Raw genomic sequence first — 14,342 nt, 5'->3', positions numbered from 1 at the left:
TGGTAAGAGTTTCAGGAGTCTGCTCTGTTCCTATAAAGGAAGTTGAATCTCCCATTGAATGCAATTTTTGGGTACAATACCATAATGCAGTTTAGGATACAGTTCGACTTAAAATGTGTCTTTTAATAAGTCATACATATGCTGAAATGGCTCCTCACCCAACTCACACATTCCATATAAACAGACAGAAATACTATATTTGGGGGAAAGTGAGTAGTTAAGCATGTTCATGTTTGTATATACAAACACCCTTTTCATCACTGTTCTGGAAAATATAGTTGAATTTAATTTTCTATGGAATTTGAAGAAAGTTTAACAGCCCCAATTGTTTTCTGTGTTAATCAGTCTGTACCTGAAAAAAATGACATGCCTTCTAAGAGAAAAGAATCAGTCCACATTTACTGAAAAAAAAATTCCTTCCAACTGGTGTTCAGAAGAGTGCTACAAGACACATGCATAACCTCATGAGCAGAGGGTGGAGAGGATACCCTCCCACATTGACCAGCAAATAAATAAAATAAAATAAAATTAATAATAAAATCTCAGAGGCAGAGGTTCACAGATTTGGAAACCTAAAAACCTGTGCTATGCTTTAAACCACCTCAGTACATACTAGGTTTCTGAACTTTAAAAAGTTAACTGCAAAGGAACACTGAAGCCCATTAACCTGAATGTGTGCCCATATGCCCTCACTGACTAAAGGCTCAGTCACACCTGAACAGATAAGAATGAACCTTGCCCTTTTAGGCTAAACAGAGTCATGTCACTGGCTCCATCTCTGTTCTTACATAACAGATAACAAAACTCCAGTGGGGAATGGTGCTGGCACATAGGATCTCAGGTATGTGGTGTGATTTTTCAGAATCTCTTTTGGGAATAGTCATGTACGTGAAATAGCTGGTACTTTTGATTATGCTATTTCTATGCATGTATCATCTTGATATCTGAAGTTATGAATATTAGCTATGTTTACTATACGTTTGCTCCTGTGGTAATGCCCATAAGGTATTTAGCTAGCACATGAAGAGACAAGTCAAGTTGAATGGCCCATTAAGGAACACTTAGCTCACAGTGGACCCTGGAAAACGCCTGTCTACACTTAATGGACTTTTCCTGTGAACGTTCTAACTAGAATATGGGTGAGGCTGATGGACAGGTAACTTGCCCATATGACTCCAAACACCATCTTTCACAGTGAGAACAGATTTCCCTTCACTTGCCAGAAGGTGGGGCCCCGAGCTGGGGGCGGCGCGGAGAGGAGTCACACAGAGGGTCATGTGGGGAGGTCACGTGCCCCCCACCCCTTGTGTCACTCCCATGAGTGCAGTACTGGCAAGAAATGATTTCTACTTGCACCACTCCCTCCTCCGGACGGCGCATGCATGGTTGCCCAGGCACTGACTTTCCAAAGTGCCGGGGGAAGGGAGGATGCTCAAGCCCTGGCTCTGGCCCAGGCCCATCCCCCTCCTCTGAGCGCATCCTCACTCCTCTTCTTCCCCCCCCCCCCAGTCTCCTAAATACAATGAAACAGCTGATTGCTGCAGGCAGCGGGGAGGCTACAGGTCTCCCACCCACAGCAATCAGCTCTTTTGTGGTGTTCAGGGGGCTCTGTGGAGGATGGGGGGAGGAGCGAGGACATGGCGCGCAGCGTCCGTCCGTCCCCGCCCCCGTGTCGCCCGCCCGCACCAATCAGCTGTTTTGTGGGCGTTCAGGAGGCTCAGGGCGGGGGGGGGGAGGCTGCGCATTGCGTCCTTGCTCCTCCCTCCTGCCCAAGAGCCTTCTGAATGACCGTGAAACAGCTGGTTGCTGTGGGCGGGAAGGAGGGGGGAGTTGCTGATCCGTAGGGCCACCGAGGGTTAGGATCAGGGACGTAACAACAAAACAACGTTAACCTGGACTATGTTAAGTGAGGAGTTACTGTAGGCATTTTTGTTCTGTCCCTAAGTGAACTTAAGTCCTAGATATAACCTGCTGCCAGTAACCTTTCTAACATGCTGTATGGTCTTATGTGTTCATGGAGAAAATGTTTTTAGTATCTAGAAAATTACCACCATTATAAAAGAGCTTCTCCGAGTGATTGCTCATGTCAATTCCAAGTAGGTGTGTGCACGTCGTGTGCATGATCATCGGAAGGTTTTTCCCCTAGCGGTACCCGTTGGGTTGGCTGTGGAGCCCCCTGGAGTGACACCTTCATGGCTGCGTATATAGGTCCCTGCCAACCCGCCATCTCTTCAGTTCCTTCTGACCACCAGTGACAGTCATTGGAACAGCTCTCTCTCGAGTTTGCAAGTGCTTCCCTAGTGTTCTTCTTTCTTGTCTATCTGTAAATAGTTATATAGCTTTAGTTGTAGTTTAGTATGTTAGTTAGTTTTACATTTGGGGTTTCCCCCCATAACCCTTTCCACGGGGCATGCCTCAGTCTCAGGGCTTCGAGTCATGCGGGTTGTGCCTTAAAGCCATGGCCAAAGAGGACCCACACAATTGCTGTCTCAAGTGCCTGGGTGAAAGTCACCAGTCCGACAGGTGCAAAATCTGCAGGGGCTTTACCTCCAGAACTAAAAAGGAGTGGTACTCTCGGCTGAAAGTCCTCCTCATGGAGTCAGCCCTTCGCCCCGTGGCGGTGTTGGATCCAGCACCGGGAACTTCAGTATGCAGTTCCCCGGCTTCTGTGCAGGAGGCTTCAGTGCCGAGGAAAGACTCATCTAAGGAGCCCCGGCACCGCCATTCCCCGACACAGATAACCAGCTCCAGTGTGCAGCACTGCTTGCAGTCACCAATGCTGCATAAGAACAAAAAGGCTGATGGGGGCACTCCCCTACCAAGCCATCAGAGCATGCGGGCACTAGTTGGGTGCGTCCCGCGTCGGGACACTCGGCCTCGGGCCTACCTATACCGGCAGCATCGACTCCAGCCTCATGGTGAGGTCCGTCAGTTTGGTCCTGGTGGACTCCCTGGGGCGGGAGGAACTGGAGGAGGATCGGGGTCTTCCTTCCACGCCGGACACATTTGAGGCATCAAGGGATCTGATTGCCATGACTGCACAGTCTCCTATCCCATCAGCCCGTGTACCAGCACCAACAGCGGCACCGACACTTGTCTGCCACAGGGCAAGTCCACTATGATATGGCACCATTCCACAGCACTGTCTGGGTCCGCTCCACCATGGTTGGGCTCAGACTTTTCTTCGGATTTAGAGGCGGACTCCTACGTGTCTCGCCGGAGCCAGTACCGCTCCAGCGCTGCCACAGGCGGGATGAGGGGCAACCGGTGCCTATAATGTCCTGACCCCCTCAATGGCAGGGGCCGACTCAGCCCTTTTGGACAGCATGAACCTATCACCAGGCCCAAGTGCTGAGGTATGGGGCCATGTTGGTCCGTGTGCCTCCATCGGCCTCCTTGGTCACCCGAGAACCCCCTTGTGGTTGGGACGCTAGTCCTCTCATGTGTAGGAAGACTTCTGTATGTGTTCTTACTCTTCCCTCTTATCCACAAAGTCCTCCTCAAGGACTGGCAAGACAAGACATGGCTTATTCTTGTAGCACCAGCATGGCCCCACCAACACTGGTTCTCCACGATGTTAGACCTCTCGGTGGACACACCCATGATTCCGAACCTCATCACGAAGGACCACGGCTGCCTCCAGCATCCCAATCTGGAATCTCTCCACCTCACAGCATGGAAACTCCATAGCTGAACTTGTTAGAGTTTCAGTGCTCCGACTTGGTTAGGGAGGTTCTTCTGAGCAGTAGAAAACCCTCCACTCGCTCCACTTATCTGGCCAAGTCGAAACTGTTCTCTATTTGGTCCTCGTAGAAGGGTACCCTCTCCGCTCCAATCCTCAATCCCCTTTTATACTGGACTAGTTACTCTACTTAAAGCAACAGGGGCTGGCGGTCTCGTCAATTAAGGTGCACCTGGACACTTCCTTAAGGAGCTAGACACACTACCCACAGGTGCGGCGACTGATTTCCACCCCCCCCCCCTCCCCCCCCGGACCTCAACCTGGTCTTCTCCAGGCTCCTGAGACCCCCCCTTTGAGCCTCTAGCAACCTGCTCTTTGCTCTCTCTCTCTTGGAAGGTGGCTTTCCTTATGGCCATAACTTCAGCCAGAAGGATGCCTGAGCTCAAAGCGTTAACTTCTGAGCCCCCTTATAGAGATTCTATAAGGACAAGGTGCAATTGTGGCCACACCTGGCCTTTCTTCCCAAAGTAGTTTAGTTTTGCAGTTCCATGCAAATCAGCACATTTTCCTGCCAGTGTTCTTCCCAAACCTGCATGCCAGTGACAGGGCGCGTATGCTCTGGACATTAGACACGTACTGGCTTTTTACATTGAGCATACAAAGCTGTTTAGAAAGTCGATGTAACTGTTCAACGCTATCGCTGAAAGGATGAAAGGGCTTCCTATCTCATCCCAACAAATTTATTCTTGTATCACGGCCTGCATCAGGACGTGCTATGACCTGGCAAAGATTCCAGCCCCGGCATTGATGGCGCACTCCACCAGAGTGGAGGCTTCATCTGCAGCGTTCCTGGTGCGGGACCCCATTCAGGATATCCGCAGGGCAGCAACGTGGTCGTCTGTCCATACCTTTCCGTCTCACTGTGCCATTACAAAGCAGGCTAGGGTTGATGCCGCATTTGGTAGAGTCTGCAACTTGATGAACTCTGACCCCTCCGGGAAACTGCTTAGGAGTTACCTACTTGGGATTGACCTGAGCAATCACTTGAAGAAAAAACGGTTACCTACTATACCTAACATAACTGTTCTTCGAGATGTGTTGCTCATGGTCATTCCACGACTAACCTGCCTCCCCTCTGTTGGAGTATCTGGCAAGAAAGAACTGAAGAGGCACCGGGTCGGCAGGGACCTATGTACCTTGCCACGAAGGTGCCACCCCAGGGGGCTCCAGAGCCGACCCAGCGGGTACCACTAGGGGAAAAACCTTCCGACAATCGCGCACGCGGTGCACCCACATCTACTTGGAATGGACATGAGCAACACATCTCGAAGAATAACAGTTACGGAAGGTAGGTAACTAGTTTTAATAAAAAACTAATCACTTTAGATTAGGGATATTCTATATAAAGGTAGGCTTCCAAGGGTAGCTTCCTTCAAATGCACATCAGATACTTTGCACTTGAGTTGTATTGAATTTTTATGTATAAAATTTTATTTTATTTATAATTTTTTTTATAAAAAATAATTTTTATAGTTATGAACAAAACTTTAAAAACTACTTTAACCTAATAAGATTTGAAAAGCTCATCACTGATAGCGTCTTCCTTCTCAATTAACAATATTGTCTTCACTGGAGAACGCAATCCACATAAAGGAAACTAAGCATAGAAAATTACTGCAGATCTGGTATTTAATGGCACTGCATTTTTCCCCCCCTGAATTTATCACTTACAAAGGTCTGAATAGTTTGGGTGTGGGTAACCTGAGATACTGCCTTTTGCAAATGCAGCAAGTATGGTATGAGATCAGCAGAGCTACTTGAGCTAGAGCTCCCTTATTATAAATGGCAGGGAGTTTCGGCAGAATGTACTTGGGGAGGATTTCTTGAGATGAATCCTGCCTTGGTTTGCCAGCACCTAGATGCATTGACCACTTCAGCATGCAGTTTGAAGTCTCTCCCCAGGCTTTAGGGGAGGGGGTTTGCTTGAGAGTTATTGTTTTTAATATATTTGCTGATGAATCTGTATAAGTGAAAGAGACCCACTTTTATATGACATTTTGTGTACTTACGTTTGTAAAAGCCTCTGAGCCACTCATCCAGTGCCTCAGGAGTCCATTCCAAAAGTTGAATTTTATTTCTTTATGTGCACGGATACAAATTCTTAACTTGCCAACGGAGCTTTTTTTAATGCTGTTTAATAACAGTTTGGTAACATGTTCCTCAGAGGGCTACATTGACCGTTTTAGCTATTTGCACTAATACATTGGAGTTTGGGGATATGTGTACACATCCAGTATGTGAAGATAAGCCTTCTGGGGTCCCAAGGCCTGTACATGGTATTTCCTTTTTCTTCAGGTCCAGTACGGTAATATATTTTTCTCATAGAGAAGAGTTCTTTTCTATAAGTTGAGAAAATAAGGAAGAAAGTTTGGAAGATATGGAGCCAGTACCTCTCAACATTGTTGTTCATTATCTAGTTATAATGCAAAATGGCAAGTGTGATGCCACTATCTCCAAGCAAATAGAATGCCTTTTTCATAAATTGTATTTAATTACTTTCCACAAAAGATTATAATAGGCCAGCAGTAGTCACTGGCACTACACATTTCTGTTCTACTCTTGGTATCTACTCTGAAAATTTTGAATTTATTATACAAAAATATTAATTTGAAGAATAAGAATGCTACTAAAGAAATTGTGATAGATGACCTTCGACATGCTCAGGTTATGCTTTGTATATTTCTCTGATTTAAAGGAAAAATACTGCATTTTTATTCAATATCACTAAATTTTTTTACAGTGGTTAAATGAGGAGAGAATTATCCAGCGGCTTGTAGAAATTGTACATCCGTCTCAAGATGAAGATGTAAGTACTATTTTGTGCTTGTCAAGATCCAGCTGTTTAGCTTATTAATTACTACTGTTACAAGCAGTTATGATTCTAGTAGGCCTATCTTAGCTGACAGAAAATCTTAAAGCAATATTGTAATCAGAAATAGGACTTTAATGTCAGTATTGACTTTACTTATTTATGGAATTAGTACTTATTATCTGACCTGCATCAAAGTCTGGCCTCTGAAATTCTTGAGGGGATGAAATAGGATGGCAGGAGTCTCCTAGCAGTGCTATTCTGCCATCTTGGTGGCAGTGGAATGGAGTCCTGTCTAAAGGCATTTGATGTTTAGAAATGTGTTGAAAAAACTTTACCTTCCCCGTAAAACAACATAAATTGCTTGGCATCTGGTTGTGTTTTTTGTGGACAACTTCATAATTTCTGGGATGAAAGGATTCTTTAGATAGTGTGTAGTCCTATACTGCTCTTACAACAATTTTTTTTCTTTTTCAGAGGCATTCAAATGCATCACAGTCGCTCTGTGAAATTATTCGCCTGAGCAGAGACCAGATGTTGCAAATACAGAACAGTTCAGAACCAGATCCGCTGCTTGCAACTCTAGAAAAGTATGTTGGACAGTTTAACTTCTGATTTATTTGCCTTGTAATCTCTGAGAATGGTGGCATTTATTTTTAGTTATTTGAAGCCTTTTGGAAATAACAATAATTACTTTCCCATTACATGCATCCAACAAAATGTATGGGGGTTTCCTGAAGTAACTAAATTTATGAAAGTGAGCAAAGCTGAATTTAATTTGACATGACACAGTTTTATGCATGGTAGGTCTGGTCTGATAGTTGTGCATTATGTTGGCACTTAACAGAAGTCTGGATTTAAAACACTTAGATCTGCTGCTGTGGGCTAATAACTGCCAGAAAAATGGTGAAGGAAACCAGTTTGATATTGTGGAAGGAGGGGAAAAATGTGAAAATGGCTCTGAACCTCCATCCAATCTTGGCCAGCAGTTTTACAAAGAAACACTGTAACTACTTCTCTCTGTATAAACACTTATTTGTATTTTTAAAAGTTGTATGTCTAACTTTATTGATGTTTTCTCTCTAGGCAAGAAATTATAGAACAGCTACTATCAAATATTTTTCATAAAGAGAAAAATGAATCTGCAATAGTCAGTGCAATCCAAATATTACTGACCTTACTTGAGACAAGACGACCAACGTAAGACTCCCCCTCTCCCCCCCACCCCCATCTGTGATCACATCCTTTGTGAGATTTGTGCTGCTGCTGAATTTACCTTTTGTAGAGGTGGCATGACTTGCATCCTTCCATGAACTGCAGGATGTATTCTGCACTTCCCCCACCCCCACTCCCCAACAGGTGTCTGCCAGCTTCCCACCTGGAAGGGTCCTCTTGATCTAATGTAAAAACGTAGCCATATAAACTTTTAGATTGCATCCTTAAATACCAGCTTTATTTCTCAGTTTTTGAAGTCCTTTATGGTGGCCTTCATATCAGCTTATGTTTAGATACTACAGTGATGGAATTATAAGTGTCTGAGCACATCAGTGTTCTCAGTTGTGGTCTGGTCCCAAGATTCTCAGATTCTACGAAAAGCATGGTATGAAATGTTTGACGTGTTCCTACATTTCACAGCCTTGTTTTGATAGCTGATGATGGCTCCCATCTGAGTGTCCCTTATGACTGTTGACCACAAGCCATTTCTGTGTCTGGTCTTGCTTTCCTTGTGTTTCAGCTTCTGCTCTTAGCTGATGCTAACAGGTGCGGTCTTTAATATCTGTTGTGGTTGGATCCAGCCCAAGGGCCTATTTTGACCCCAAAGCATCTGCAACCTAGTCTTCAGCAGACTAGAACTTTTTTTTTTTTTTTTTTGGCATCAGTCTGTTCCTTTTTCTAGAACCGAAACAGGAGGAAGATGAACACTCCTTGATCACTTCCCTATCTGTTTGCTCATACTTGCCTCTCTTTAATGTTTGAATTTTTTACTTGTTTAAGTTGATTCCTCTGCCAGAGGCACAGGGTTTAAGTTAGCAGAAGATCTGCTTTGAATTAGGCTCGTGACATTACAATTTACAGCTGTCGTGCTGCAGGCATACATTGTGTCTCAAAACTTTAAGCTGTGAAGAAACACAAATTCTTCTAAATATTTTTAGTCATCTTGATGAAAAATTTTAAAAGTGACATAGGAGCTTAAGTGACTGTCAGTGAAAGTTATTAGGGACTTAGGGCATATCTACACTACAATCTTAAATTGACCTAAGTTAAGAATTCTAACTCCTCGTCAACCTAGCCCAGGGTTGGCAAACTACGGCCCACGGGCTGCATCTGGCCTGTCAGACCTTTTAATCCACCTCTTGAGCTCCCACCGGGGAGTGGGGTCGGGGGCTTGCCCCACTCCGCATGTGCCGTGGCTCTGCACGGCTCCTGGAAGCAGCGACATGTCCCCCCTCCGGCTCCTACGCCTAGGGATAGCTGGGGGCTACGGAAGTGCAAGCTCTGCAGCTCCACGTAGGAGCCGAAGGGGGGACAAACCACTGCTTCCAGGAGCTGCTTGAGGTAAGCGCTGCTGGGAGCCTGCACCCCTGACCTCCTCCCGCACCCCAATTCCCCCCAGCCCTGATCCCCTCCCACCCTCCAAACCCCTCAGTCCCAGCCCAGAACACTCTCCTGCACCCCAAACTCCTCATCCCCAGCTCCACCCCAGAGCCTGCACCTCCAGCCGGAGCCCTCACCCCTCTCCCACACCCTGAACTCCTCATTGCTGGACCCACCGCAGAGCCCGCACCCCCGCCAGAGCCCTCACCCTCTCCCGCACCCCAACCTCCAGTTTCATGAGCATTCCTGGCCCGCAATAGTTTCCATACCCAGATGTGGCCCTCAGACCAAAATGTTTGCCCACCCGTGACCTAGCCATATCTATGCCAGGAGTTAGAGTGACCTAACTGTGTCTCACAGGGCATGAAATTGTTCACATCCCTGAGCTATGCTACTAGGTTGATCTAATTTTTAAGTGTAGGCCAGGCCTTACATGCTTTTAAAACTTGTACTGTTTGGCCCAGAGCATTTCCTAGGGATTGATGATGACTTGCTATTAATCAGTGTTGCCAACTCCACACAGCAGGACGTGACCAGACAAACCCTGAGGAGGGGGGGACCGAAGACTGAGCCTGCCTGAGCCCCACTACCTTGGGTGGGGAAGCTGAAGCCCAAGAGCTTCAGCTGCAGGCAGGGGGCCTGTAACCTGAGCCCCACCGTCCAGGGCTGAAGCTCTCTTGCTTTGGCTTCAGCCCTGCCGGCTCAGGCTTCAGCTTTGGCTCCAGCACGTCTAAGCCTGCTCTGGCAACCCCATTAAAATGGGGCCGTGACCCACTTTGGGGTCCTGACCCACAGTTTGAGAACCGCTGCTCTAGATTTACCCCTTTGTGTATAATCTTTTTTTCTAGTTATAGGTTTACATAGCTGGTGCTATGTTAAGATTGTCTCTAACTTGAGTTAATATTGTAACTAATCCTGCAATATACTCATCAAACTCTTCTTTGTATATTTAGATTTGAAGGTCATATAGAGATTTGTCCTCCAGGCATGAGCCATTCAACATATTCAGTCAACAAAAGTGTTTTAGAAGCCATAAAAGCACGACTTGCATCCTTCCATGAGTTACTACTTGAGCCCCCGAAAGTAAGTGGAATCTGTAACGCTACCAAATGAAAATGGAGACAGATTACAGGCTGTCATTTAGTGATAAAGGCTTTAACAATAATTTTTCTTCAAGTGCTTTCTCATGTCCATTCCATGTTAGGTGTGCGTGCATGGCATGCACCATCGCCAGAGATTTTTTTCACCCTCAGTGGTATCCATTGGGCTGGCTCTAGCGCCCTCTAGTGCCATGCGCTCGTGGACCACTATAAAGGGCCCAGTCCCCCACACCATCTCAGTTTCTTCTTAACGCCCATGATGGTCACTGGAACACCTTCTCTTGCTTCGGCAAGGGATTCATTAAGGGTTTTTTCTCTAGTTTAGTTATCTTCCATTTTAATTTCTAGTAGTAGTGTAGATAATATTACTGTATATAGTGAGACCCCCCCCCCCTTCTTTTGCCCCAGGGGCTGGGCATGCCCTGGTCTCTGGGCTTCAAACCCTGCGCCTCCTGCAGCAAGCCTGTGCTGGTGGGTAACCCACACTCTGAAATATCTGGAAGAAGCTCACATATAAGGATGTGCCAAATCTTCCGCGACTTTTAGTCTTGTACAAAAAGGAGAGGGAGGCTAGACTAAGAGCTGACCTAATGGAAGCCACACTTAAACCTGCATCAGAGCCAAGCAAGTTGGACTCAGCACCTCAGCTTTGATGTAAAGCACTCTCTGGCACTGCATGTTTCTCAGCACCTGTCCAGTACTGAGAGAGAAGCACAAGAAACTGGTCCGAGAGAGGACACTGCCCAATATTGAGGAAAGACAAACCTGGGAAGTGCGACCCGTGTCGGACCACAACTCCACTCCTGTTCTGCTAGCAGCACCATAGACTCCACCCTGCTCGCAAGTACTGTTGAGTCCGGTGCAGGGCCATCTGCCAATGCCAGGGGATCATCATGGTGCCAGTGGGATCGCAGTGCCTTCCAACCTTGAGACCTTTGCAACGGCCAGGGTCCTGATGGGACAACTACTGGTTCCGATGAGCATGTTGAACAGAACGCAGCATGTTGCCCCGAGCTCATATCCAGCACCAGGCCCTTCGGTACTGACCAGAGGAAACCTGGCCCTTCTGTCGTCAGCAAAGATGTCTCTGGTACGGCACCGGTCGATGAAAACAAAGGGTACTGCTCCCCCATGGTCTCCTGAAGAGTTCTCTTCCTCAGAGTCAGAGGTGGAGCCCTGTGCAGAGCCAAAGGACCTCTGCCAATATCTGTTTAACATTCCGCTGGTTCTTGGTGTCTTCAAGCTGGCACCGATCCCCCTTCCGGGCTCTGACCAAGAAGCCAAAGAAAACCACGAGGGGAAGATCCCCCATTTCCCGTAAGGGCTCTCCTCCGCCCTGTCCTTTCCAAGACCCGTGCCGGGTGACTTGACACCTCCATCACGGAGTTGGGCCCCAGCTCAAGTAGAGCGGTCCAGCCCATCCTGCACTATGCCTGCCACCCCAGACAGTGATGAGGTCCTCTGTCATCTAGAAGTCCCGTCGACACCGGAGGCCCTGCAGGCAGCGCAGGAGATCCAGACGCTACCAGTGCCTCCCACACCAGCTCTGGCGGTACCCTGGTCAAAGGGTAAACCCGCCTTGGGTCCTTACTGTGTGTCCCCACCTCAGCGGCACCGCTCCCCATCGCGGGGGATGTCCTGCCAATGCTCGCCCACTCGGAGCCGTCACATCAGGGAGGCAGGCTCAACGAAGCCCTCTTCGGTCTTCTGGCCCTTGGCACTGACACGCACCCCCCAGCAAGAGCATCGCGACCAGCTGTTCGTGTCACCAAGGCCTCGGCACCGGTCACGTGAACCATCATTTGAACGCGGCCACTGGTAACTGATGCCCATCGCTGACATGCGGATCCCCGCCGTCGGGAAATCAGACAACCCGGTACCAGTCGAGAAGCGTGCAGCGTAGATCGCAGGTCTACCGATGCCGATCTGCTGAACGCCAACGGTCCCTGAGTTCCCGCATGAGGGACTGGTCTCGGTCGGTCAGGTTGACGTCGAGGCGTAGCAGCTGGCACCGCATGGAGAAGGAATGCCAGTCCGCTCGAGCATGATTGCCTGGCAGCGACCACTCTGCCTCTGGCTCCAGAACTAAGCAGGAGTCCTTGACAAGCCCTGGCACCAGCGGAAGGCAACTGATCCCGTGGCCCCAAAGCCAGTGGCTACCGGCTGCCTGGTACCCCTGGAACCTGTGGGGGTTTCCCCAGCTCTCGGAGACAATCCACTTGGTGGCGGAGTCCTCAGATAGGCCATCAGCCTCAGCATCCCGCCCTCCAAGAGAAGTAGAGGCCCTGTAAGGCAGGACACCTAGGGCCACGAGCAGACGGGAACAGTCTGCTGGACCACCAGGGGACGTGGTGGCTCCCACAGCACTGGCTTCGTCCTTATCGTCGCCCAACAAAGCCATCACGGGTCCCCCTCACCCAGTCCCACAAGATGATGCTAAGGCTCATCAGGAGCTTTTGAAGAGGGTCGCCTCCCGCCTGGGGCTCCAGGCGGAGGAGCTAGAGGAGCCCTCAGACTCCCTATTTGACATCCTCTGCTGCACGGCACCTGCTAGGATGGCTTTGCCCCTACACGAAGGGGTATCAAAAATTATTAATGCCCTATGGCAAACTCCCTCCTCCCTGCCCCCCCATTTCAAAAAGGGCTGAATGGCCATGAGTATCTCTACACCCACCTGGCTCAAAACTCTGTCGTAGTTGAGGCAGTTAATCAAAGAGAGAGGCAGGGGCAACCCGGGCCCACACCGGAAAATAGAGATTGGATCTGTTTGGGCAAAAAGTTTGTCTTCCAGCCTCCAATTGAGGGTGGCCAGCCACCAAGCCCTTCTCCACTGCTACAATTACAACATGTGGCAGGCCATGGCCAAGTGCGAGGTTTTGCTTCCCGAAGAGTTCAGGAAGGAATTCCTGGTGATCCTCGAGGAGGGCACAGCTGTGGCCAGGGTGGCCCTCCAGGCAGGTTCGGACGCGGCGGACTTGGCAGCCGGCACCATGGCCTCGGCCATCTCCATGCAGCGGGCATCCTGGCTGCTTCTCTCTGGCCTGTTGACAGAGGCTCAGCAGTCAATGCAGGACCTCCCCTTCGATGGCCAGGCCCTGTTTGCAGAACAGATGGACAGTAAGCTGCATGAGCTAAAGGACTCCCGCCCCACCCTGGAAACTCTAGGGCTGTACGTCCTCGATCCAGCCCGTAAGTGGTTCAAACAGCACCCAGCTGAGGGCCAAGGGAGCCAACCCCAGTAGGAGCTGCCCCCCAAAAAGAGCAGGGGCAACAAACACCATCCGAGCTACCCACCTTCTCCCTTCGCCCAATCGGGTTCAACCGGCAATAAGCAGGGGAGCAAGTGGGCGTTTTGAGGGTGGGCCCGAGGGCGACCTACCAGACTATACCCTGGATCTATCTTTCCCGCCTTTCTCCAATCGCCTTTCTTTTTTCTTCCCGGCATGGACCACCATAACTTCGGACCACTGGGTCTTCAGTACAGTGGCGCAGGGTTATACCTTCCAGTTTCTATCTTCCCCCCTACACCCTTCTTCCCCGTCCCTCTTCAGGGACTTCCCTCATGAGAATCTCCTCGCACAGGAGGTAGAAGGGTTGCTGCAGCTGGGTGCGGTGGAAGAGGTTCCTCATGAGTACAGGAACAAGGGGTTCTGTTCCCAGTACTACTTAATCCCAAAGGCCAGGGGCGGTCTACAGCCCATCCTGGACCTGCAAGACCTCAGCAAATACCTAAAGAAGTTGAAGTTTCACATGGTCTCCCTGACCTCCATCATCCCCTCCCTGGATCCGGGAGATTGGTATGCCACTCTCGACTTGAAGGACATGTATTTTCATACAGCGATCTTCTAAGCACACTGGCACTTCCTACACTTCACGGTGGGGTTGGACCACTACCAGTTTGCGGTCCTCCCTTTCGGCCTAGCAACAGCACCGAGGGTGTTTACCAAGTGCATGTCGGTAGTAGCTCAGGTGTTGGGCTATCCAGATCTACCTGTACCTCGACCACTGGCTGGTCAAAGGTTGATCCAGGTCCCAAGTCCAAAGGGATGTTGCAGTGCTGTAGGCCACGTGCCGATCCCTGGGCCTGCTGGTAAAC

General features: G+C 48.9%; 1 protein-coding gene across 1 annotated transcript in view; it reads left to right on the top strand.

The window, feature by feature from the left end:
- The window catches only part of PPP6R3 (protein phosphatase 6 regulatory subunit 3), a 94,893-nt gene that overhangs the window by 55,322 nt on the left and 25,229 nt on the right, over positions 1 to 14,342 (top strand). Inside the window, exons 7-10 of the mRNA XM_029912835.1 lie at positions 6,483 to 6,548; positions 7,029 to 7,141; positions 7,638 to 7,751; positions 10,100 to 10,229. Of these exons, the coding sequence (XP_029768695.1) occupies positions 6,483 to 6,548; positions 7,029 to 7,141; positions 7,638 to 7,751; positions 10,100 to 10,229 (423 nt within the window). The remainder of the gene's footprint in view (positions 1 to 6,482; positions 6,549 to 7,028; positions 7,142 to 7,637; positions 7,752 to 10,099; positions 10,230 to 14,342) is intronic.

The sequence above is a fragment of the Terrapene carolina genome, unplaced genomic scaffold (genome assembly GCF_002925995.2).
Source record: "Terrapene carolina triunguis isolate 2854851 unplaced genomic scaffold, T_m_triunguis-2.0 Scaffold250, whole genome shotgun sequence".
Classification (NCBI taxonomy): domain Eukaryota; kingdom Metazoa; phylum Chordata; order Testudines; family Emydidae; genus Terrapene; species Terrapene triunguis.
The sequence above is the reverse complement of the archived record's forward strand: the minus strand, read 5'-3'. Positions and strand labels throughout refer to the sequence as shown.